Source organism: Macrobrachium nipponense, chromosome 2 (genome assembly GCF_015104395.2).
Source record: "Macrobrachium nipponense isolate FS-2020 chromosome 2, ASM1510439v2, whole genome shotgun sequence".
In the NCBI taxonomy this organism is placed as follows: domain Eukaryota; kingdom Metazoa; phylum Arthropoda; class Malacostraca; order Decapoda; family Palaemonidae; genus Macrobrachium; species Macrobrachium nipponense.
The window spans coordinates 84,359,985-84,386,383 of record NC_087201.1 but is presented as its reverse complement, the minus strand read 5'-3'; the positions used below and the strand labels follow the sequence as shown (position 1 = coordinate 84,386,383).

Below are 26,399 nucleotides of genomic sequence, written 5' to 3'. Positions count from 1 at the left end.
AGGAGTCTGGCGCCTACCGTTGTCTGAAGGACTTGTCCGCTATTTGGTTGTCTTAACCGATTTTGAGAAGGTCTTCCCTCTCCTACGGGCCGTCGTCCCCTAAAAGAAGAGGGTCTGGAAGAAGAACCCCCTCGAAAGGGTTCCTGCGTCACTGGTTTCTCCTTTCTGCTCCTAACGGGGAAAGAGGGTCGAGCCTTCCTCGTCGACTGAGCCAGTAGGTCCTGCGTAGCCTTGGCTGAAAGCGAGGTCGAGATATCCTGCACCAATTTCTTGGGGAAGAGCTGGGACGAGAGCTGAGAGAATAAAAGAGAAGACCTCTGTGCGTGCGAGACCGACTTAGTCAAGAAGGAGCAGTACACTGCTCTCTTCTTGACTACTCCTGCACCGAACAAAGATGCGATCTTGCCCGCTCCGTCCCTTACGGACTTATCCATACAGGATAGGACGCAGTGTAGGTCTTCGGGAGAAATAGCATCTGGAGTTTGTGTCTTCCTAGCCAAGACTCCCAGAGACCAATCCAAGAAGTTAAAAACTTCTAGAACTCTGAACATCCCCTTCAGCGTGTGATCGAGTTCGTTCTTGGCCCAAGAAGTCTTTGCAGAGTTAAGTGCTGATCTCCTGGTTGCATCCACCAACGCTGAGAAGTCCGAGTCGGCCGAAGATGGGAGACCCAGACCCAAGGGCTCTCCTGTCTCATACCAAAAACCAGTACGCCCAGACAATTTAGATGGTGGGAAGGGAAACATCATCTTCCCCGCTTCTTCTTTGGAGAGCAGCCAAGATCCAAAGCTCCTAAGTGCCTTCTTCATGGATAAAGTGGGTTTCATCCTGACACAGGAGGATCCTTTCGTCGCCTTGGATGTCGAGAACAACGAATGAGGAGACGGAGGAGCGGCAGGGCTGAGGGAATCTCCGAATTCCTGGAGCAGTAACTCCGTAAGCTTCTTATAAGAAGAAACCGCTGCTGTCTTGCTAGACTCTTCGTCAGAGCCATCCTGGTTTTCTTGTAACGGGGAACGAAGAGGGTCCTTTGAAGAGGCGGTCTTGTCAGGAGAAGGGCGTCTAAACGATGCATGTTGCCTTACAGGGGAAGCCAAGTCATCAGGAGATCGACAAGTCAAAACCAAAGAGTGTCTATCAGGCATGGAATGTCTGTGGGAAGACTCGCGCTTCGAAGCAGAAGATAACTTGTATGAGGGAGAGTGCCTCTCACCCGAAGAACGTCTCTCAAGACGAGGGCGCCCTTGAGGTTCTTGGCTCCTACCAAGAGGCGAACCGTATCCAGTAGAAGGGCGCTTACTGGGCGAGTAGCGCCTGCGAGAATCATGGCGCCTGTCGCGAGGAGAGCGGCTACTAGGGGCAGAGCGCCTACTAGGCGTAAGGCGCTTGCGAGGCTCTTGGGGCCTGTCAAGAGGAGAGCGGCTCCCAGGTGACGAGCGCCTAACAGGAGAGAGGCGCCTACGAGGCTCTTGGTGCCTATCCAGAGGAGAGCGGCTGCCAGGCGAAGAGCGCCTACCAGGCGAAGAGCGCCTACCAGGCGAAGAGCGCCTACCAGGCGAATGGCGCCTGCGAGGCTCTTGGCGCCTGTTAGGAGAAGAGCGCCTGGAAGGAGTAGAAGATCGGTGTCTGTCCTGTAAAGAGCGCCTGTCCAGTGCATGGCGCACACTTGGGGACGAGTGCCTGACAGGAGAAGTGCGTCTGCCAGGAGAACAGAGCCTGTCCGGTGAAGAGTAGTCGTCAGCCAAGGAGCGCCTGCCAGCTGCCTGGCGCCTGGACGAGGAGGAGAGGCAGCCAGGAGAGGGGAGCCTTGCTTGGAAGAAGCCGCAACATCCGGCGAAGAAAGCCTACGTAGAGGAGAGCGTACGTCGGACGAAGGGCGTCTAGATTTCTTGACTGGTAGCGAAACGTCCTTCCTTCTACGAGAGCTACTGGCCAAGGAGTCAGCGAGGGCCGAAATCTGAGCTTGGAGCCCGGCGAGAATGCTAGCAGGAGACTTCACAGGCTCCTCTTCCGGAGAAGCAGAGCGAGGCGCGCGCGGAGAAGAGCAGTCACGAGATCTCCTGGGCCTCTTCATGTCCAGCGAGGGCTCCTCTGGAAAAACTTCCGGGCTGGAAGCAAACGAGCTGCAGGGCGCCTTCCAAGCTCTCTTCAAAGGGCGCGAAGCATCCGGGGAGTTCCAGCCGTGCTTCGGTGAGGGCGAAGTAGACGAGGAGAAGCATTGGCGAAGGATGTCCTTCTTTATACGATCCGAGGCAGCCTGGGAACGCACATCAGGATCTGCCGAAGGGACGCCTGACCGGTGGGGGCTCTCCCTAGCCTTCCTGCGGCTGTCGACTTTCCTCCTCCACTGGATCTGGGAGTCTGGAAGAGGTCTAGGCCTGGAAGCACTACGGAGCCGGTCAGACGCCCCCTCCACAACACTGGGGGCACTGCACAGATCACTATCACTGCCACTCTTACCTTGTTCCAAGGAGCGAATCTTGAGCTCCATGCTGCGAATTGTAGCTTTCAACGCAGCCGCCTCCGAAGACGTATCCTCGGCTTCAGCACGGGGAGCAGGAGCTGAAACAGGGCAAGGAGGTTCTACTTCTACACGAGGGTTAGGATCAGATTCTAACTCGCTAACGCAAGACCTGCTCGAGCTTCTAGAGGAAGCTTTGCGTACCCTATCTCTCTCCAACTTCCTTAAGTAGGAAGAAAGAGACTTCCACTCATCCTCATTCAACCCCTCACATTCCTTACATGGGTTAATAAAAGAACACTCATTCCCCCTACACCTCATACAAACAGTGTGAGGGGTCCACCGAAGCTTTCGGCAACCTCACCTTACATACATCTACTGAACAAACCCTAAACATAACAGGTGTCTTAGCTACAGAATCCAAATCAGACATGATTAAAGAAAAATCCAGAACAAAATAAAAAAACAGTCCACAAACAGCATATGCCAAGCCAAAAAGATCCAGTACGTCACCAAATTTGACTATCCGGAGGAACCCACAACAGTTGTTGTCGGTCCCGGCGACAGAAAATCTGATTAGAAAACGGGATTGGTTCATACACCCGCCTCCCAGCGGCGGGAATGGTAGACCACCTGACCTACCTGTCGCGTGTGCCGCGAGATTTGAAATTCTGTCGGGAACGTCGGAGACTAAAGCTAAGTATATATCTGACAGGAAAGTTCATGTACAAAAACAACAATTTGGACCATTCAATACCTAACTTAATATGTGCTACTAATATGTACGGCATAGTACCTGTAAATAAAGTGTATTAGTGTACATGGTATACAAGAAATACTGTACGTGCATACGTACGTATGTAGTAAAATGTGGAACCTTACCTTTTGAGTGAGGCTATCTCCGAAAGTGGCGACAGAGGAGGAGGACAAATGGCAGAAAACTTGTACGTACACTTAACTTTACGAAACACATTAAGAAATGTCAGGAAACATTAACACTAAACGTTATGAAACACATTAACAAATGGCACAAAACGTTAACACTTGACTTTACAAAAAACTTAAAATTAAATTTTTTTTTTCTTTTTTATATACTTTTTTTTCTACTTTTTTATACTTTACATTTTTTACAAAATTTAAATTTCTTCACCACTGAATGGATGCCAGTCGGTTTACGGAATATATCAAACCACCCCCGAGAAGCCTTGAAGTCTGGGGTTGCCGTCGAAGTCGTTTCTTTTCCGTCATCTTCGGCCTGGGCAATCAAAGCGCTGAAAATAGCGCTGGCCTTCTGGTAGATTGCCGTCTCAGTTATCGTATTGCCAGCGATTTCTTTGTCCTCAATCCATAGAAGAAGCAGTCTCTCCATCTCATCCTCTTGTTGGACAAAATAGTTACGCCCTTGGAAGGTGTAGCTGCTTTGATGGCCTCCCTCTGCTTAAGGATGGTGCCTATAGTCGACGGATTTCGGCCGTATTCCATAGCGATCACACTCAACCGCATGCCAGCTTCATACTTTTTAATTATCTCCATTTTTGTCTGCATAGAAAGCATTCTCTTCTTTCCGTGAACTTCAGCAACTTTCTTGGGACCCATGACTATACTGTACGTAATTGAGGTATGTAGTATACTAATTAAGCTCTCACACAACACGATAAAGTAGCACAACGAAATCACTAACACAAATTTACGTTAACGAACTAAATAATTTATGTGAACGAACAAATTCCGCGTGTGTACGATAACGCTGGTGCAAAGCAATGGCTGAAGAACGCCTTTACTTAGAGCACGATGGGAGAGATGCTGACCAATAGGAGAGCAGGATCTTACGGCGGTGACTAGCATCAGGAACCAATGGGAGAGTGGGAGGATGGTGGCGAGTCTAATCAGTTGACGGCGCGTGAGTTCTAAAATTGTTCTCGGCAGTCCGGGTGATTCTCGGGACTTTACAGCAACAACCTTTCGTAACCTGAATTATTTTCGTATGTAGAGCCCAAAAAATCTTCGTATTTGCTTTCGTAACTTGAATTTTTCGTAAGCTGGGACTTTTGTATGTCGAGGTACCACTGTACTATATTTTGTTCATGAAACTTTACCTGTTTTTTTTTTTTTTTCAGATATTATATTAGCTGTTATTTTCCTGAAGTCCGACAGAATTTTAAAACTTCCGACACACGCAGTGGTCGGCCAGGTGGTTAGTACCCATTCCCGCCGCTGGGAGGCGGGTATCAGGAACCATTCCCATTTTCTATTCATAATTTTTCTGTCGCTGGTGCTGGAAACACCTGTTCCCAGTACCTCCGTCTTAGATTTTGGAAACTTCATTGCCGCTAAGTATCCTAATTGTCTTTTAATTGATTTACTTGGATTTGTGGCTAGGCATACGCTATCTTAAATTGATTTGAATTTGATTCATTTTTGCATAAGATATCTGAATCTAGTTAGGCTAGTTTCAGAGGGGGGTTGTCTGCAAAAGTAGGGTGTGGCTACCGAAAGCTTCGGTAGATCCGCACTTGGTATGCACGAGGGTATGAGTCTTGCTTCTTTGTTGAGATTTGTCATGTAAGGAGTGCGAGACTTTGCTAATTCCGTAAGGAAGATGTATGATTCGTATGTACGCAATTAATCAGTAAAACATGTCTAATTCCGTAAGGAAAACGTATGATTCGTATGTACGCAAATTAATCAGTAAACAAAAGTCAAGGTAGTGAACCTGCTAACCTTCCTGTAGACTTTTTTTTTTTTGCCTAACCCTGTAGTATGGCCTACGGGTTATGAATATGTCTGCGAGAGGTGATCGCTCTCCTTCATTGTTGTGAAGAGTGCTACTTCTGTATTGTTTCTCATAACCCTGTAATGTTGCCTTCGGGCCCTAAACAGTGTCTGTAGAGGTTATTGCCCTTTCTCTAATACTCTTTCGATTCGTATCTTAGAATCGAAAGTGCTTGCTTTAGAGAGCAATAGTGAAGTGGCTAAGTGCAGTGACAGTGCCCCTTGTGTGGTGGAGGGTGCGTCAGATCGCCTTATTTCGCCACTAGGCCGGGACCTCTGCTTGACTCCCAGGACCCGGGGAGAGAGCATGTCGAAAGCCGAAGGAGGGTACGAGGAACCCCCACCGATCTGGCGTGCCTTCGGCAGTTTCTGATGAAAATCCCCAGACTGCCTAAGTGCGTGCACGTGCACGAATCCTGAAGGATTGCTTCTCGTCCTCCGAAGCGTCCTCCCCCTCGCAGGGGTTGGAGCTTTCGGAAGGACTCGCGCCCTCTAAATAGAAGCTTTATGAAAGAGGACGATTCACACGTTCCTCTCTCGTCCTCTCTCTCTCGTTATGCTTCCAGTGAGAAGTAAGAAGGCGAAACGTTCGCCTGATCACGTGTACGTCTTTCCACCGAGAAATAGAAAAGAACTAAAGAAGTCTTAGTAGCAGGACGCTTTTTGAGAGCGGACGTCCGAGCTTTGTTACTTGGCGAGAATAATAAGGCGTTCCTCGCCAGTAAGAAGCTTCCCTCGCCCCTCGTATTCTCACACGATCAACCCTTCTCCTGAGACTGTTTCGTGCAGTCGGATTTCTCTCCGAGATGTATCTCGCTTTTCCCTGAAGGCAGTTTCTCTCGCTTGTTTTGACGCCTTTCAGGAGCGTGACGCTTTTCTGCACGCTTCTTTTGACGCTAGGCTTGGACGGGATGTTCGGATGGACGCCAGGCGCGCTACGGGTTGCACGCCAAGCGCGCACCAGTGGACGCCCGAGTGACACGCCAGTGGATCCGAGCCGACGCGGCAGCCGCCGCCGGCGGCCAGTGGACGCCCCGAGCGTGCTCGCTTGCTCGTCAGTTGGACAGCCGAGCCGTGGCTCGCTGCTCGTCAGTGGGACGCCGAAGCGTGCTCGCTGCTTCGTCAGTGGACGCCGAGCGCCAGCATGCGGCCAGCGCACGCCAGTGTGTCGCCTGGCTGAACGTTTTCTGTTGAACTCTTCAAGCTCTTGTTTACGATTTGGGCCTCAAGAATTTTTACCTCTACCTTCGGTGATACCTTATACCTCACATGCAAGAATGTGAAGTAAGCAGTGCTTCGGAGGAAGCTTAAAGTGAACAGACAACTTCGTCTTCGAAACCCAGCAAGACCTCGGGTTTCTTGAATTCAAGAGGTCTCTGTCAATATTATATTGCTTTTCGCAAAGGTGGATAGAGTTAAGGAAAGCTCAAGGGAAGATCTCGTTTTCTCTACCGCAGTCAAGACTTTGCGATAAGGCAGTTACGGGTTATGTCTCGATGTCCTGCACGTCAGGACTCTCGGCAACGTTCAGTAGGATTCTTGCAAAGGCACTCATCAAAAGGACGCTCTTCAGGAAAGCGCAAGACAGGACTTCCTTTGCCATAACTACTGCCAATAGAAATTTTAAGCTTTAGCAGGCATTAGTTGTGATACGGGAAAGGAAGCTGGTTGGAGAGTTTCTTCCTCTTCCCAGGATAATTTTGCAAGCTTTTTAGCCCATCTGAAAGGGTTTTTCAGATGATAGATTTTGTTAGTTTCTAGTCGGGACTACGCTGCCGAATTGAACATCGTCGTTCTACCTGCCGTAAACCCAGTCTCTTAACAGGATTCTTGCCCCTTCCTTGTTTGAGACGGGAATCGTAAAAATAAAATGCTCGACTTCCTGGATTACGCTTTGTCATTTCAGTGACTTTCCCCCATTGACAATATACTATCGTTTTGTCAAGTAAGTGGGTATCCCCTCATTGACAAAATATCTCCTTGTCCCGTAAATGGGTTAGTTCTCATTGACAAACATCTCATTAACTTGATATTGCGTAAGCGAATAAGCTCTTATTGACAAGATTCGGAAGAGCTCATCATTCCGTCATTCGCAGACTCCGTACAAGAAATAGACTTGTAGACTACGTCAATGAACGCTTATGTCCAATAACATAAGAAGCTTGAGCTGACTGCTTCGATTCTCTTAAGTTTTGTTCATGAAACTTGCCTGTCAGATATGTATGTAGCTGTATTTCCGAATTCAGCTATATATATGTCTACCAGGTAAGTATGAACAAACTTTATTGTGATATAATTTCATATTTTGCCTTGCGTTATTTTACTTCTGGTTGGTTCAAGTCATATACGCTTGCTGTAGTTACCTCTTCGGATGGCAACCGAGAGGTCTATTGTCTATTTTAAGGACATTTAATCGTTACTCCCTGCAGCCTTCCAGGAGTTTCCGATTTATCTTTTACCGTTGTATGGTAGTGTTCTGACGACACAAACGCATCTATATATTTAGCGTTTTCTGTTTCGCTTAAATATACCGGCTTGAGAGTCTTTCTGCTCAAAAAATAACGGACCTATTTCTTCGTAGAATAGGGTAGCTGGCAACCCAGACACAAAGTTAAGAGACGACGTTCGTAAGCTGCTGGCTGCTGCTGTCACGCAGTGTCTGTCCTCCAGTCCAACCGAGATCGTGCGCTGTCGTGCGCTGTAGGTTACGTCTCTCTCTCCTGCGGGATTGACTGACTAACCGTATCTCTGTGCTGGCGGTTACGTCTCTCCTGCGGGATTGACTGACTAACTGTATCTCTGTCCTACAATCACGGACTTTAGCCTAAGATTGAGGGGATTTCTTACGTGAATGAATAAACGTTGCATTCGTTTTGCCTTACTATGTTCACCAGAGTTATTTCTTAATCCTTTCGGTGCTCGTTACCGCACGGTATAGAACTACGAGTCTACCGCAACATTGCACTTTTATATGCTCTCCTGCTTAGGCAAAGCGCAGACTTATTAGGGAAGTAAGCATACTCGGGGAGGGAATGGATGAGCTTGCTGGGGACCATTTCCTTCCTGAAGAAGTTTGTTTCCCCGAATAGACTGCAATTCAGACCACAGTTTTTTCCTACCGGGAAACTGAAATATTATTCAAAGATCTAGGAATGATTCTGAACATCTCTCAGTGCGTCTATCACCTGAGGTGATAGAAAGAAGGTGCCGGACATCTGGATAGGGTTTCAGATGTCCTGGATCTTAATCTGAAAGAAATAAAAGCGATTCGGTAGTCCCTCCAGTCCTCGAAACGAGTTTTTGGGAACCAGTGGTCCATATCAACTCTGATATTCCACAGCTCTCTCATATCTTAAGAAGTATCTTCTCTCGGTCCCTGTTCGAGTTTACGAGAAAGAGCCTATTATAACAACAGGCGTAGAATGTAACGATCCTCTAGAGGTTCGTTACAGGATTGCAAAAGTCTGTACGAATCGTCTCGATCGACGGCAGCAACTATTGACTTCCGAGTGGAATCTTTCTTTAGAAGTAAGTTGAGAGTTGTGGAGACTTTAGGGACGCCCTTTCATTCTTCTCTTCGATATGTTGAGGACGAAGAGGCTTCTTCTTCTCTGCTCCCTTATTCTCGATCCGGGATCGGTACCATTAAACGCCATCCTATGATATTGAACGGGGATGGATGTTTAGTCTCTTTTCCCCTTTTTCATTCGCTTAGGAAATGTAATAAGAGGATTTATGACGTCACAGGGAGCGACAATGACGCTGATCGCCCCATGTTGGCCTTCAGGATCCTGGATTCACAGAGGTCACATACTTCCTAGTTCACTTTCCAAGGACCTTTTCCGAGAGAGTCGGTCTACTCTAACTCGAAAGGTACCTATAACCTCTCCGCTCTGAGTCTGACTACGTTCAGACTATCGAGATGTTGACAGGATTAAGATTACCGTCTTCCATTTCCGTCTGAAGAATGGGATAAGCTGGCAGTCACAACTATTAAAGAATACGCAAATATGTTGTTGACGGCCTTTGGGCTCAGAGATTTGCGTCTGTCAAACCAACAAAGCCCTTCACGATCTTGAGTTCTGTGGAATCTCGAAACTCGCTCACCATCTACTTTTTGTCTCACCTGTTCTCTCGGAGTCAGGACACTCCGTGGCGAAGATCAGGCGACATATAGTAGCCCTGAGTTTCTTGTTGACGAAGTCGGTTGCGTTTATACACCTCCGATGATCGTGTAACATGGAGACCAGGTTGGACTGTCAGGCATTCTTCCTTCGGACTGAATCGCCTTTTTGCTCCTCGCTCCTTTCTCCTGGCACCAGAAGCTCGAGTCAGGAGTTGATTCGCTGACGACGTTGGGTTGCGTTGATACACCCCCAAGGTTTGCTTAGATTGAATCGCCCAGGCAGTCCAGACAACTCTCCTTCAGCTAAGAATAGTGCCTTATGGTCTTCAGGGTACAGCCTTGCTGTCCTTGATTCGTCTGACTGGTCAACTGGTCGGTCACCTGACTTTAGTACAGACGGACTGACTGTGCATGTCCAGATCGAAGCTTTCAATATGGAACTTAGACGTAGTGTGAAGTTCTTGATGTCAAAGCATTCGAACCTCTCCTTCCTGTTAACTTCTTGCATGTGATCAGGAAGGCCTTCTTCTAACCACCCTAGATACGACAAAGAGGGTTAGTGAGATTTTAAGCCATCGTCACAAGTTTTGGCTTTAGAGAAACAAGGCGGTGTGCTCTCTAAGCCTTCCGTTGTGGCCTAAGAATGGAAACCCGTTTTGTCCTTGGGCCAGGAGCTTGGAAGCAAGGATGGCACAAGTTAGTGGGCAGGAGCCAGAGAGAGTCCTGTGCCCTGTCGGGTCTCTCAAGTTTTATCTACATAAAACTCAAGAAAGTCAAAGTCATTCGGGCAATCTGCAGTGTTCCGAAAAAGACCAGACTTGCCATATCGAAGAACACCCTGGCTTTAGTGTTAAGGAGTTTCTTTCAAAAATGCTCCTTCATTGTGTTTGCACAAAGATTTGAAATCTTTTTTCTGAATGCTCACAGAGGTTGAGGGCGCGGCCTCGGAAGCATTTCAACAGAGCATGGCACTCAGCAACATCCTGAGTACCATGTTTTAGCGAAGCAACTCTGTGTTCACTTCACACTCCCTGCGAGATGTGAAGATGGCATATGAGATCTGCTGCTCGCTAGGGCCATACGTGTCTGCAGACACAATCTTGGGGGCAAGAAGTACCACTCATCCTATCCTGTAGAAAATGGTTAGGAAGAGCTCTTAATTTAGTTGTGGAGTCGCCGACAACGGCGACTTCTTAACTCTTAAGCCTTAGTTAACACACCTTAACTTTGGCTAGGTTGGTCAGGTGGTGATATATATTTATTTATATATATATTTATTGTACTTCTTAGCCCTCATGGTATGGTCAATATGGTCTAGTCACATTGTGGTCACGCCCCCGTTGACAGATCATCTGGAGTGCACCAGCTTTATAGGTCTCTACCTCGCTGGCAACTCTATTAAAGCAGAAGCAGACTTGGGTGACAGTAATCACGAAGTCAGCTATGCTAACAGGTGGAACCAAGATGTAAATCATCTGCATGCATTTGTTTCCCAAAATCCTTCTATTCTGTCCCTTCCCACCTCCAAAGGTGGGATTCAGCTATATATATATCTGACAGGTAAGTTTCATGAACAAAATGATATTGTTATGATACAATAAAGTTTGTTCATAACTTACCTGGCAGATATATAGTATAAGAATCCAAGTACCCACCCACCTCCCCTCAGGGGACAGTGGAAATAAAAATTATGAATAGAAAATGGGAATGGTTCCTGATACCCGCCTCCCAGCGGCGGGAATGGGTACTAACCACCTGGCCGACCACTGCGTGTGTCGGAAGTTTTTAAAATTCTGTCGGACTTCAGAAAATACAGCTATATATATATCTGCCAGGTAAGTATGAACAAACTTTATTGTATCATAACAATATCATATTTGGCCTCTTGCTTCCGACTATAAGTTCTTCTTTGCTGTTCATAAGAGGTTACGCATGCCTCCCTCATATGTATTGGTCCAGAGGTCTGCCCATTGGTCTTGCAGTAATCTCACTCCGATTATTTGGAGAGAGGCAAGGCTGCCCCCCTTCCTCTTATGACCAGGGAGGGAACCTTGGTTGGGCAAACACCAGTCTGTTCACAAGACTCAGATCCCTCCCACCAAGAAGTAAGTCTTCCTTATGTAAAGGACTGATAGTTTGTATAACGTGTAGGAACAAATCACAATTTTTAAAAGTAAATTGTATTTCTGGGCTCAGCCTGTGTCGCTCCGTGAAATGTCCCTTTGATACTCGTCTCTAAGGTATAAATATTGCTATACATACCAGAGAAAAAAGAGAAACGGTAGTGCCAGAGTATTCTGGCTAGCTCACCTTTTAGTTAAAGGTGTCGGTATGGTATCTGGGGCGAGTGGAAGCCACTACCAGAGGTCCCTTACCATTTAGTCTCTCTCTCCTTCAAAATCCCCCGCCTACAGAGGAGCCGGACTAAAGCCCCGCTACCCGGTACTACTACGGTCAGCGTCTTTGTTTTCATTCCTTTCGATAGCATTGTCGGCGCCACACGCGTTTTTTACCTGTGCTGTGTTTTCGCCTCAATTACTAATGCCAAATCTGCACTTAAAAATATCCTCTAGTTTGGTTTCAAGATAGATCTAACAGATTCATATTTTTCATCTATCCCAAAGGCTTGCGCTAGGCTTAGGCCATCTGAGAGACCTAGATCAGTCTCATGGTTTTTAAATGATGTCCTAAAACTGGCCTCTGAAACCAATAATGACTCATGTGAGTATATAGCTCTCTTGAGGAAAATGTTATTCCTAATAAGCTTGGCCTCAGGAGCTAGAATTTCAGAACTGTCGGCTCTTTCTAGGGAACCAGGTCACATTGAATTTCTTCCCTCAGGAGATCTACGTATTACTTTATCCAGATCGTCAGTTTCTAGCCAAAAATGAAGACCCACAAGTAAGGTGGGACCCTTGGAAAATTATTCCACCTCCACAGGACCAGTCCTTATGTCCAGTTAATTCCCTAAAAGCATACTTAAGCAGAACTACCCTGATATCCTCAGGCCCCTTGTTCATTAGGGAAAAGGGTGGTACTATTTCCTTAAAAGGAATTAGGCAACAAATTTTGTATTTTATAAAACAAGCTATCCCAGATTCTTTTCCACGGGCGCATGATGTTAGGGCAGTTGCCACCTCCATCAATTACTTTCAGCATATGAATTTTGATGATCTCAAGAAATACACAGGCTGGAAATCTCTGACAGTATTTAAACGCCACTGTTTGAAGTCTTTAGAGGCCCTTAAATTCCCAGCAGTGGCAGCCGGAAACACAATTTCCCCTGACACTGCATAAATAAGTAATACTTAGCCTATATCTCTCTAGTAGCTCTTCCCTTCTACCTGCCTCACTAGCACCCTTTAGCCTTAGGCTCGGTCGTCACTGTGTTTGCCTTACCTTGGATGACAATGTGTATATACTGGATTTTTGTAACTTTGTATCTGGGCTTAGTTCCCTTGTTAAATTGATTGTTAGTTACTGTATTTATTGAAATCTGGTTTTTTGTCTTAGTGTAGATAAGTTACTTTAAGGTTCATTAAAACTCAATGTTGATTGGTAAATTTATCATTTTGTTGTATGATTAAGCTTTATTTTGTTCATGAAACTTACCTGACAGATAATATATATAGCTGTATTCTCCGAAGTCCGACAGAATTTCAAAATTCGCGGCACACGCAGTGGGCGGGGCCAGGTGGTGGTACCCATTCCCGCCGCTGGGGAGGCGGATATCAGGAACTATTCCCATTTTCTATTCATATTTTTTCTGTCGCCGGTCGGTAAACAACTGTTTACAGACCTCCGCCTAGGATTTTGAAACTTCATTAGCCGCTTAAGTATCCTAATTATTCTTACGATTATTGACTTGGATTTGTGGCTAGGCATACGCTATCGTAAATTTTTCATTGCATTTGATGTCTGAGGCTAGTTAGCCTAGTTTCAGATTTTGTTGTCTGCATGGGGATGGTGAAGCTACCGGAACTTTTCGGTAGACACTCGCTTAGTGTATATGGGCGGGTTTTACTGTTTTCCTTTGCATAAGTTCAATGTAATTAGTGTAATGTGTGACTGATTACGGAAGAAGTAGGATTCATGTACGCATTTTAGAGCGTGTTAGAATCAGGAGTTTTCCTCCACAGTAAACAGAAGTTAGAAATAATGAACCTTCTAACCTCCTGTAGATTTTATTTTGCCTAACCCTGTGGTATGGCTTACGGGCCTAGAAGAAGTGTCTGCTAGAGGATTACATCAAGTAATCTTAGACTAAAGTGCTCGCTCTCCAATCAGTGTTGTGAAGTGTAGTGCCCCTTGTGTTGTGGAGGGGGCGTCAGATCGGCCCCATAATGCCTCTAGGCCTGGACCTCTGTCGGACTCCCAGGACTCAGGGAGAGGGTATGTCGAAAGCCGCAAGAGGATTACGGGGGCTCCCCACCGATCTGGCATCCCTTCGGCAGAACCTGTTGACGCTTCCCAGGCTGCTAAAGATCGTGCACGCGCACGAATCTTGAAGGATTGCTTCTCGTCCTCCGAGGCGCCTCCTCCCCGCGCAAGGGTTGGAGCTCTCGGAAGGACTCGCGCCCTCTTAAGAAGCTTTAGAGAAGAAGGACGCTTCACGTCCTCTCTCTCGTTAGGAGGGAACGTCAGATCGGCCCCCATAACGCCTCTAGGGCCATAAGACCTCTGTCGGACTCCCAGAAACCAGGAGAGGGCATGTCAAAAGCCGAAGGAGGGTTACGGGTTTTTCATGCTGATCTGGCTTCCTTTCGGCAGGTCCTGTTGTCGCTTCCCAGGCTGCCGAAGATCGAGCACGTGCACGAAGCTTCAAGGGTTGTTTCTCGGCCTCCGAGGCATCCTCCCCACACAGGGGTTGGGGCTCTCGGAAGGACTCGCACCCCCTCCCAAAGAAGCTTTAGAGAGAGGACGCTTCACGTCCTCTCTCTCGTCACGAGAGGATGAGGAGTAAAAGAGACCACATTTACCCTTTTAGAAGAATGCACTGGCTCTTTTTCTAAGGGACATTTAAGGAGGCTCATTCATCTTGCCAGAAGAGTGGATTTGACCTCCTGCGAGTGAACGCTCATGTATATATCATTTATACATTATTAAGGAGGCTCATTCATCTTTCCAGAAGAGTGATTTGAGCCTCCTGCGAGTGACCGCTCATGTATACATCATTTATACATTATTAAGGAGGCTCATTCATCTTGCCAGAAGAGTGATTTGAGCCCCCTGAGAGTGAACGCTCATGTATACATCATTTATACATTTATTAAAGAGGCTCATTCATCTTGCCAGAAGAGTGATTTGAGCCTCCTGCGAGTGAACGCTCATGCATATGAACGCTCATGTATATATCACTTGTACATTATTAAGGAGGTTCATTCATCTTGCCAGAAGAGTGATTTGAGCCTCCTGCGAGTGAACGCTCATGAAGTTAGAGCTGTTTCAACCTCGCTAGCATTCCAAAAGAATTTGGTAATCAAGGACATTCTTGATTCCACCTTTTGGAGGAGCAACTCAGTATTCGTCTCCTCTCCTCATGGCGCTCCGTATACGTTATGTAACGTTCGCTTTAACTTCGAAAGCAAGCTGATAAGTTTGACGGCCGGCAAGCTGCTTTGCACGTCAAACAACTTATGTCTCTGGTCGGCATAAGAAGGGCAATTTAGACGTGAGGAAGCTTTTGGAGGTGCTCGACGTCCTATAAGTAGAGACATTCTCCAGGACGCTTCGGCAAGCACCTTGCGGAAGACGAAAGCCATACGTCTTCCTTTAGTGTTCACACTCTTCAGGAGCAGCGTGCGCTCTCCATGGAGACTCGCATGAGGACGTCCCTTAAAAATATTCAACGTCATACGCAAAACGCGGTTCGTCATAACATTGAGATGTTGGCAAGGTCGCTCGCCAGGACGCCTCTTGGCGGGCCTTGCATGCATCAAGGCGCTCAACGAGTTCCTCTCTGAAACGTCGTTCAGAAGACTTGGTGTTCTCTGCTCAGACACGCTCGTAGCTAAGCATGACGTTTTTTTGAGACTGATGCAGCAGGTACGCCTTAAAAAAGGCCAAAATGGACGCTTTTGAGGACGCTCGGCAGGACGCTTTTGAGGACGCTCAGCAGGACGCTTTTGAGGACGCTTTTGTGCACATTCGCCAGGACGCTTCGGTGGAAGCTCGGCAGGACGCTTTGCGAGAGAAAAGACTTGTAGAAGGCGTTTTATTTGCTGTTCAGGACGTTTCTTAGGACGCTTGACGCTTTATAAACGCTCGTCAAGAGGAGGTTTTTTCAGGACTCTCCACAGGACATTCCTTTACAGAAATTTTTAAAAGGATTCGGAGTTAGCGGAGAGACATACCCGAATTTTTTCTTCGATCCCTCTTTCCTCTTCATCGATTTCTCTGAGAATCGGAAGATTATATACTCGGATTCCTGGGTGACTTTCGGTCATGTTAAAGGGTTGCCCTCCCCTATTAGCAAAGTGCTAATAGTTTTGTCTAGTAAGGACGTTTTCCCCATTGTCAAGATACTAAACGTTTTGTCATTTAAGTGGGGGACCCCTCATAAATGGGGTAGTTCTCATTGACATAGATTTTAACGTTTTTATCGTTTAAGCGGATAAACTCATTAACAAATTTCGAAGAGCTCTCATTCATTTTCAGAGGCTCATCCGGGAGTAAGAAAAAGACTTGTAGACTAGATCCAGAAGTCTTATGTCCAATATCATCAGAACATTGAACGTCCTTTTCGATCCTCGGTTCTCTCTTGATGATCTCTATTCGAATATTACTCCCTTTTCTTGGCAAAGAGTCAAGGAGTTCTTTTAAAAAGTCTCATTCATTAGAACGTGGACAGTCGTTTTCCTTTCTTTCTCTCTTCCTCGTCGAGGAAAGATGTAGTAGAGAATTCGATGTTCAAATTACTACAATACTTACGTAGTTTATCTTTGCGTCATTTTGCTAACGCATGGGTCAAGTCATATACGCATATAGTATTTACCTCTGCGGATAGAAGCCGAAAGAACTGTTGTTCTAATGTATTTATTTGACACTCCCTTCAACCTTCCAAGAGTTTTCGGAGTAAGAATAACTATTCAGGTATTGTTACGACAACACCAACTCAGATTCTGTATTTAGCGAATTTTGTTTCGTTTAAAATATGCCTGCTTGAGAGTTTCCTTTTGCTCGATAATTTCATACCTATCCCTTCGTAAAAGGAGTAGCTGGCAACTCAGGCAGATAGTGCGAGACAATGAACAAGGCTGCTGTTACTGTGATGTGATCTACGCAGTACCGGCTAGCTCGGTGTCATGCGCGTTTGGTTGCGTCTCTCTGCCCTACAATCATGGATTTTAGCCTCGGGTTGAGGAAATTTCTAGTAATCATGAATGAACATGCCTTCCGTTTACTTAGAAAATTTCAACAAGATATCTCTTATACTTGTTCGGTGCGGGTTTACCGCACGGTAACAGATCTCTGTACGAATCTACCGCGGCATAGCACTATAATAATGCTCTCCTGCTTATGCAAAGTGCAGCCTTATTTAGGGAAGGAAGCAGGCTGAGTGAGGGAATGGATGAGTTTGCTGGGGACCATTTCCTCGCTGGAGAAGCTTGTTTTCCCTGAATAAACAGCAATTATTCAGACCTCTACAATTTTTCCTCACGAAGAAATTGGAATAACATCAAAGATCTTGTAATAATTCTAATTTTCTCTCAACGGCTTGAGGATCACCTCGGGTGATAGCGAGAGGGTGCCAGACATCCGAACAGAGGAACAGATGTTCTGGCACATTGTCTGAAAGAATTGGAAGCCAAATTGGTCGGCTTCTCCAGTTCCTCGAAGGGTGAGTTTTGGATCGAGTGGCCCAAATCATCTCGGATAATTTCTCAGCTCTTTCATAGCTCAAGAACAGAGAATTGGTTATGGGCTTGGGCACGGAAACGTAACGGTCCTCAAGAGGTTCGTTAAACTAGTGCACGTCCGTGCGGGTCTTCTCGATCGAAGGCAACAACTACTGACGTCTGAGTAATCCTCACTTAGAAGTATTTCGAAAGTGAGGAGAGACTGAGGGCGTCCTTTCGTTAAGTTTTTCGTAATTTTGAAGACGAAGGAGCTTCCTCTTAAGTTGTTCCCTTATTCATGATCCTAGAGGATTAGCTTTAGTCGCCACATGTTGGCCTCTAAGAGGTTTGGATTCACAGAGGTCAGGTAATTCAGGAGAATTGTCCAAAGACCCTTCCCGAGAGAATCGGTGTAATCTAACTTCGTCACTTAGTGAAGTATCTAATATCTCTCCTCTCTGAGTCTGAAGGCGTTCAGACTATCGAGAAGCGATAAGATCTTCTAGATTAATGGCAGTCTCTTGGCCAAGGCAAAGCAGTGCTGCCTATTTTCAGTGTTCAATCGGAGCGGGCCGTTTCTGGATAGTGAAGGGAAATGACTGTTTCCTCCAACTCGACCTCTGTGAATTTCTTTATGGTTCTATCTTTCCGTATGAAGTACGAGATAAGATAGAAGTCCTAACTATTGTAGAATATGCAAATATGTTGTTGACGGCCTCTAGGCTCAGAGATTCGGTTCTGTCAAACAACAAAGCTTCACGATCTTTGAGGTCTGGAGATCTTGAAATTCTCTGGATCGCAGGTTCCGGCATGGAACTTAGACGTAGTCTGAGTTTCTGATGCCAAAAGCATTTCGAACCTATCCTTTCTGCGAACTTAATACACGTGACCAGAAAGGCTAACATTCTAACCGCTCTAGCCACGGCAAAGAGGGTTAGTGAGCTTTTAGCTATCATCAGAGGTTTTTAGCTTTAAAGGACATAATGCGGTCTGTCCTCTAAGCCTTCCGTTCTTGATAAGAACGAAAACCTGTCTAACCCTTGACCCGAAGGTTTGGAGACCAAGGGTATGGCACAAATTATTGGGCAAAGGCATTAGAGAGTCCTGTGCCCTGTCGGGTCTCTCAAGTTTTATCTTAATAAAACTATAGTAAATCGAGGTCAACGGACAATCTGCGGTGTTCCGTAAAAGACCAGACTGGTTCATGTCCAAGAACACCCTGGCATTATAGTCAAGGAGTTTCTTTTAAGAAGTCCTCATTCATTATGTTTGCATAAAGATTTGAGATTTTTTCTTAATATGAATGCTCAAGAGGTGAGGGCGCGGCCTCGGAAGCATTTCAACAGAGCATGACACTCAGTAACATCCTGAGTGCCACGCTTTAGCGAAGCAACTCTGTGTTCGCTTCACACTCCCGACGGGATGTGAAGACGATATTTGAGATCTGTAAGTCGCTAGGACCATACATATCCGTAGATATATTATTGGGGGCAGCAAGCAACACGAATCCTATCCTATAGAAAAGGGATAGGTGTGCTTTTAACTTTGAAGGGTTGGTCGCTTGAGGCGCGTTCCTTTTCTTTAGCCTAGAAGTTATGGAACTAACTTTAATAGGTTAGGTCAGGTGGTGGTTTTAGCTTCGTTGCCCTCAGAAGTATGGTCAATATGTCTAGTCACATTGTGGTCACGCCCCTGTTGACAGATCATCTAGAGCGCACCAGCATTACAGGTCTCTACCTCGCTGGCAACTCTAGTAACGCAGAAGCAGACTTTAGTGACAGTAATCACGAAGTCGGCTATGCTAACAGGTGAGGAACCAAGATGTATATCATCAACTTAATTTAGTTTCCCAAAAATCCTATTCTGTCTCTTCCCACCATCCGAAGGTGGATTCAGCTATATATATATCTGTCAGGTAAGTTTCATGAACAAAATGTTATTGTTATAATACAATTAAGTTTGTTCATACTTACCTGGCAGATATATATAATTAAAGTGCCCACCCACCTCCCCTCAGGAGACAGTGGCACTGATAAAATATGAATAGAAAATGGGAATAGTTTCCTGATATCCGCCTCCCACGGCGGGAATGGGTACCACCACCTGGCCGCCCACTGCGTGTGTGCCGCGAATTTTGAAATTCTGTCGGACTTCGGAGAATACAGCTATATATATATCTGCCAGTAATATGAACAAACTTAATTGTATTATAACAATAACATATTATAGATATTAACCCTATTTGTGTTTTGATTTACCTAGTATTAATTTCTATCTGCACTGACCTTTCCAAGCTTGAAGGGGCCAATTCTCTGGCACTATTTCACGGAGCGACACAGGTTGACCCCAGAAATGGGATTTTGACGGAGGAAAAATCTATTTCTGGGCAATGACCTGTGTTGCCCAGTGAAATCCCACCCTTTCTCCTTTTGTATTATTCCACACCCTATTTGGCCCAAGCTTGGGTACTATCTTCAGGAATGAAAACAAAGACGCTGACCGTAGTAGTAGCAGGTAGCGGGGCTTTAGTCCGGCTCCTCTGTAGGCGGGGGATTTTGAAGGAGAGAGAGACTAAATGGCAAGGGACCTCTGGTAGTGGCTTCCACTCGCCCCAGATACTATACCGACACCTTTAACTAAAAGGTGAGCTAGCCAGAATACTCTGGCACTACCGTTTCTCTTTTTTCTCTGGTATGTATAGCAATATTTATACCTTAGAAATGAGTATCAAAGGGACATTTCACTGGGCGACACAGGTCATTGCCCAGAAATAGATTTTTCCTCCGTCAAAATCCCATTTTTCCTAACTATACAAAGCTGAGGCCTTTTACATATAGGCCCACCTTATGCCACCCCTCAATCTGTTCCTGGGTCTAAAGCAAAGTGAATGTTTACGTCCAGTTGGGCAGGACTCCCGACTATCAGACAAGCAGTTACTGCCTAACTACCTTGTTATTAGAATCTTACAACAGAGTTCCAGCTGGCGCTGAAAGTAATTCCTTATGTAAAGGACCTCAGGTTTGTATAGTTAGGAAAAATACAATTTACTTTCAAAAATTGTGATTTTTTATTGTTGCTAAAGTAATACTTACACTGATGTACTATATACTTATAAAGTTATTGCTATCACTGGATTTTGGCCAGTCCCATACAACAGGCACTGATGCCCCCAAATTATTTCAGGATCTGTATTTAGTTTTGGTCAGTCCCAGACAACGACCACTAATGCCAACAAAGGGTTTTTGTCAACTCCAGCCACAACTTCAGCTGGTGGTGGGTATAGCTTTGGCTCACTTGGAGCGCCATCTGCTGCAGTTGCTAGTAAGTATAGGAGTGAATGAATATTATGAAAGATGCCATATATAAATTTGTGAATCTATCAGGAGAAATTTTAACAATGAATCCATGTGAAATCATGTTAGATAAATTAAAGAACAGTACATAATTGATGATATGAACAGAATTATCAAAACATGATGAAGGAAAATATGAAATTAGAAGGCTTGAAAAGTCCAAGCCTCATAGAGAAACATTAAAAAAATGTATTCTTACACAATATACAAACCCACAGTCCTTTACAATAGGAATTACTTATGGCAAAGCTGGAACACGGCTGTTAAAATTCTTGAAGGTGGTTAGGCAGTAACTACTGTCTGCCGACTGCCCAGATGTAAACATTCCAGTTTGCATTCAGCCGTCTTCCAAATCATCTTCTGTACCATCCATGGCATTTTAAAAATTATTTTATGAAACTCTATTTTCACGTTCCCCTGTGCTCTTATAACAAAAACACAGCAAATATCAGTGAGGCAGCACGCAAAGCTGCTTGTAACCGTTTTGAACAATTCAGTCATATTAACGATAATTGTGTATGAAAATTATTGTTCATTATAGTACAGATAGTCCCCGGGTTACGACGGGGGTTCCGTTCTTGAGACGTATCATAAGCTGAAAGTCGTTGTAAGCTGGAACATCATCAAAAATCCTAAGAAAATCTTACCTTTAATGCTATGGGTGCATTCAAAACTATGTAAACTGCATTCTTATTGCATTTTTCATCAAGGAAACCTTCAATTATTGATTATTTTGCATTTTTGGTGTCATATTTCTTCTGCCAGATCAGCGTTATAGGCAACATAACGCTGGAACATGCATCGTAACCCTGGAAATAATTTCTGATGAATATAATTGAAAAGCAGGAAGTGCAATGTGAAGAATGAGACCTTAAATCACAGAAGCAAATGAAATGTCGAGTGCCTGCACAGAACCAATACAGTAAGAGGCATGATGCAATAGCAAAAGCCCTCCACTGGAGCCTGTGCAAGAAACACCAGCTAGCTTGCAGTAATAAGTGGTACGAGCACCAACCTGAAGGAGTGATAGAAAATGATCAGGCAAAGATCCTCCGGGACTATGGTATCAGAACAGATAGGGTGATATTTGTAAATAGACCAGACATGACGTTGATTGACAAAGCCAAGAAGAAAGTATCATGCATCGATGTCGCAATACTATAAGACACCAGAGTAGATGAGAAAGAAAGCGAAAAAATTGATAAGTATGAAGACCTAAAAATAGAAATAAGAAGTATATGGGATATGCCAGTGGAAATTGTACCCATAATCATAGGGACGCTAGGTATGATCCCAATGTCCCTGAAAAGGAACCTGGAAAAATTAGATGCTGAAGTAGCTCCAGGACTCAAGCAGAAGTAAGAAAAGTGATGGATTCCTAAGGAGGCAGGATGTAACCTGGAACCCCACACTATAAAACCACCATTCAAACATAAAACCACCCATTCAAACAGGATGACTGTGATAGACAAAAAAGAAAAAGAAAATCTAAAAATAGTAATAATAAAAATAATAATATTATACAGTATGATAATAATAATAATAATAATAATAATAATAATCGGGTAAGACACCCTCTTTTAAACAAGTCTTGTTAAAGGTTATTACTGCTTCAGCAGCATTAATCTTGTAGAGGTTCTTCTCAGGTTGTCTTATTGCGTCCTTTTCTTTGCTACGTAGATAGGTGAGTAACACTTATTTTGGTCATAATAGATATAAGTATAGATCAGTATTATTTATACTGATTTTGTAAGGACAAATTTGGTATTATTTATATCAGTTTTGTCCTTATATCTATTATAACCACATGGTGTGTTACTCACCTGTCTAATAGCAATGAAAAGGCCGCAATAAGAAAAATAGAGAAGAACCTATACAAGATTAATGCTGCTGAAGCAACAATAACCTTTAATAATGATAATAATAAAATTCTGTTTAAAAAGTCCCCAGTCAAATAGGATGACTGTGATAGACAAAAATAAAGATGATGATAATGCTGTAATAATAATAATGATAGTGCTAGAAATATTCTTATTTTAACAGAATATTTCCCAAAGTCATGTAGTTAATTGGATTATTCTCTGTTCAGTAAATTATAAGCACAGTACCTGTACTTTGTTACTTAAATAATTTTTTACTGTAAAATATTTTATTAATGAATATAGTGTTACAGCAACAACTGGTGGATTTTCTTTTGGATCAACTTCAACTCCCTTAACAAGTCAGACAACCACAGCACCAGCCTTAGGTGGATTTTCTTTTGGTACAGCTCCTACAGGTATGTGGAACAGAGAGATTGTTTAAAGTATTTAACTTATGTCTTGATGCATGATGGTCATTAAAGAAATGAATTATGTTTTTATATTTGCAGATAAATGAAGCTTGGGTAATAAGTGTAGTTTTCCATGACAGGCTCCACTGTCATTAGTTAATAATGATTTATTAAATTTATTAGTTTATAATAATTATATGTCATAATAGTGCCAGATAGTTTGATTTCAAGACAGAATTCAAGATGAAATTTTTATGGTTGGTAGACAAAAGGTGGTTATTGAAAGTGAAATTAGACAGAAATTACTACATAGATTTTTGAATAGAATGATATAGTAGTCTGAGCCCCTTTTAGGTTGTACGTATAGTGGAGGCATACGCTCCCAAGAAGACAATTTTATAATTTTGACCGTGTCACTGCTAAAACTGTTGAGATTCACAGCTGGAATAAAGTAGCTGTGAGGTGTTGTGTAAATGCACTAGAAAATAGCTGTAAATCTGAAAGGTTAGGATGGCATGAAGATGTGATGAAAATGGTGGGGAATAATCAAGTAGGTAGAGATGTGGCATTACCCAGAGGATATTAAATAAAAATTAAAGAGAAGTACACAGGGAATTAGTATAATGGTTTTTACACTTCATTCTTATTATTTTGGAGTTGCTGCTTGGACCACAGAGATTAAGATTGATAATATTTAAAAAACTCATTTTTGGTGTGTCTGCACTTGGTTGTGATGATAAATGGAAAGCGCTTCCCAAGTAAGCTTTTGGATATGTACTATTAGGAAACCTCAAAATTTTTTAAAAAATTAAATATACTTCAAGTTCCTCATATTTCCTGAGAAAGTGGAATGTCATTTCAAAACTTAATACAGTGGTACCTCGACATATGAAAGTCCCAGCTTACGAAAAATTCAAGTTATGAAAGCAAATACGAAGATTTTTTTGCTCTACATACAAAATTAGTTCAGGTTACGAAAGGTTGTTGCTGTAAAGTCCCGAGATTTGCCCGGACCACCGAGAACAATTTTAAAACTCGCGCACCGCCAACTGAGTAGATTCGCCACCATCCTCCCACTCTCCCATAGGTTCCTGATGCTAGTCACCGCCGTAAGATCCTGCTCTCCTATTGGTCAGCATCTACCCCATGTGCTCTATGTATTCTATTGGTAAAAGGATGCTGTAAATTGAAAAACTTATTCATGGAATACATTTAATTAAAAAAAAACATTAGGTAAAGATAGAATAAAGAATAGAAATGAATGGTTATTATACTGTATGGTAGTTTCAGTAGTGGAAGAGAGATAATGAAAATTTATGATTACGTACTGTACTGTGTGCTGGGTAAAAGTGGTCACTTGGCAATCGTTCGCTACTTGTAGTGTGAATGTAAACAAAAGGTTGGAAGCTTTTTTTTTTGTGTTTGTTTATTACAGTTAATGGTTACTTAATAATTATTTGAAATGAGTACATGCAATACATTGAATAAAAAAAAATTGTGAATTAGATATCATAAATAATAAAAGAAATCAGACTGCTATCATCAAAGCCAACAAATATTTTCTAGAATTCTTCTTCTGTTTTAATATTATATGTTTCATTATAGCCGTCAGTAACTTGGTATCTCCATTAGGTAAAGATAGAATAAAGAATAGAAATGAATGGTTATTATACTGTTTGGTAGTTTTAGTAGTTGAAGAGAGATAATGAAAATTTATGATTACTAAACTGTGTGCTAGGTAAAAGTGGTTGCTTGGTGATCGTTGGTACTCGTAGTGCTGAATGTAAACAAAAGGTTGGAAGCTTATTTTGTTTGTTTGTGTATTATAGTTAATGATTAATTAATAATTATTTGAAATGAGTACATACTGATTATCTATACATTTTATTGACATATTCTAAGCTTTTAGCTTCTTAGGTTTACATGTCAGAATCATAGACTAGGCTACAGTAGCAACTGCTAACATAGGCTAGGCTTATTGCTAAGGGACATATATGCAGTAAAAATGGGGGTTGAACTTTACATGCAGTTGAATATTACTTAGGTATGTACAGTATTTTGCCTTTTTGGAGTCATATTTCTTCCATCGGATCGCCGTCGTAACCCTAGAACATGTGTTGTAAACCTGGAAATAATTTACTTGGGTGTTTTTGTAGGGCTTGGAATGAATTGGGCAATTTACATGTAAAATATGGTTCAAGATACGAAAAAATCAGGTTACGAAGGCTGCCTCGGAACGGATTAATTTCGTATCCTGAGGTACTACTATTGATTTGTTATTTTTGAAATTAATCTTACCTATCCATTAAACATATAGCTATTACTTGTGTGCCAGCAACAGTTTGACAGATATTAAAAAAAAAAGATAAGATAGAAACAAACAGGATGAGAACACTCAGTTTTACCAAGTAATTACATAGCAATGAACATCCTACCTATGGCAGTCTAAAAGTTCAAAAAGCTTTTTTTTTTTTTTATGTAGGTAACATGGCCTGTCCACTTCCAGGAACTGTGTGGAACAACTGGGCAAAGAGCTTCAATTCATTTTCTGCTGGCTCCCAACTAACATGGGTAGTTTCTTGCTGCCAACTTCATTTTTTGGATAGGGTTCTAGGGTTTTGGTGAAGTACTAAAGTTTCGTTACAGCAAACAAAGCTTAGTTAGTGTGTTAGCCCTGGTTGACTTAATTGACTAACATTCGGGATGTATGATTCTAGCTTGTCGAGCATTAAGTTTTGCACTGAAGGGTTGTAAGACTAAAGCAAAATCTGGTTATGACTCAGTGTAAAATGTAGGGGGCTGATTGTGATAAGGGCACTACTTACATGGAATGTAAAGATGGGGATGATAAACAATGGAAGGTCGTTAGGTCCCATGAGGACAAAATGGATAAAGATAGGAAAGGAAAGGTGGCTATTAAGAGTTGAGAATAGGGCCAGTTTAGAGCCTGTGGAAGTAGCAGACTTTGTAGAAAATGGTTTTTTCTCCTCTCTTTAGATTCCTGTATCGTCTCCTATCCTTAACCATCCTACTTCTGTGTCATATACTACAATTCCAGGTTCTTGTGCTCCCAATCTTGAGGCCACTGCCAGCCTCGATTCTAGGTTCGATAAGAAGTTCAAAATGTTCCTGCATGATATACAAACCATTGATCCTGTACATTAGGTATTACCTTCGGCAAAGCTGGAAAACAATTGCTAAACTCTTAGGCAAGTTTGTTAGGCAGTAATTACCATCTGGTAGGCGGGAATACCTGCCTGCCCGGATGTAAGCGTACCAGTTTGCTTTCGGTGGTCATGTGATGCATACATGTTATTGTGAGCTCTTTTCTGACTGTCTTCAACTCGCTTTGATCTTCTGGAATTTTTTTCTTTTCTGTTCTTAGTAGGGTGCTGATAAGCAAAGACCGCCATTAACCGGAACTCGGTGATTTATGGTAATTATGGCGCCAAGTTTTGGTTGGCTCCGATAACTGGTTAATGGTGCTTTTGTAAGGTTATGGCACCATAACTCTATTATCAGCACCTTATGGCACCAATAACTGAAACTTGGCCAGTTATGGCACCATAAATTGCCG

At 43.5% G+C, this 26,399-nt stretch overlaps 1 protein-coding gene across 1 annotated transcript in view; it reads left to right on the top strand.

Annotated features, from left to right (window-relative positions):
- Positions 1-26,399, top strand: part of LOC135220747 (uncharacterized) — a 671,524-nt gene that overhangs the window by 363,506 nt on the left and 281,619 nt on the right. The window contains exons 3-4 of the mRNA XM_064258199.1: positions 20,381-20,518; positions 22,724-22,828. Of these exons, the coding sequence (XP_064114269.1) occupies positions 20,381-20,518; positions 22,724-22,828 (243 nt within the window). The remainder of the gene's footprint in view (positions 1-20,380; positions 20,519-22,723; positions 22,829-26,399) is intronic.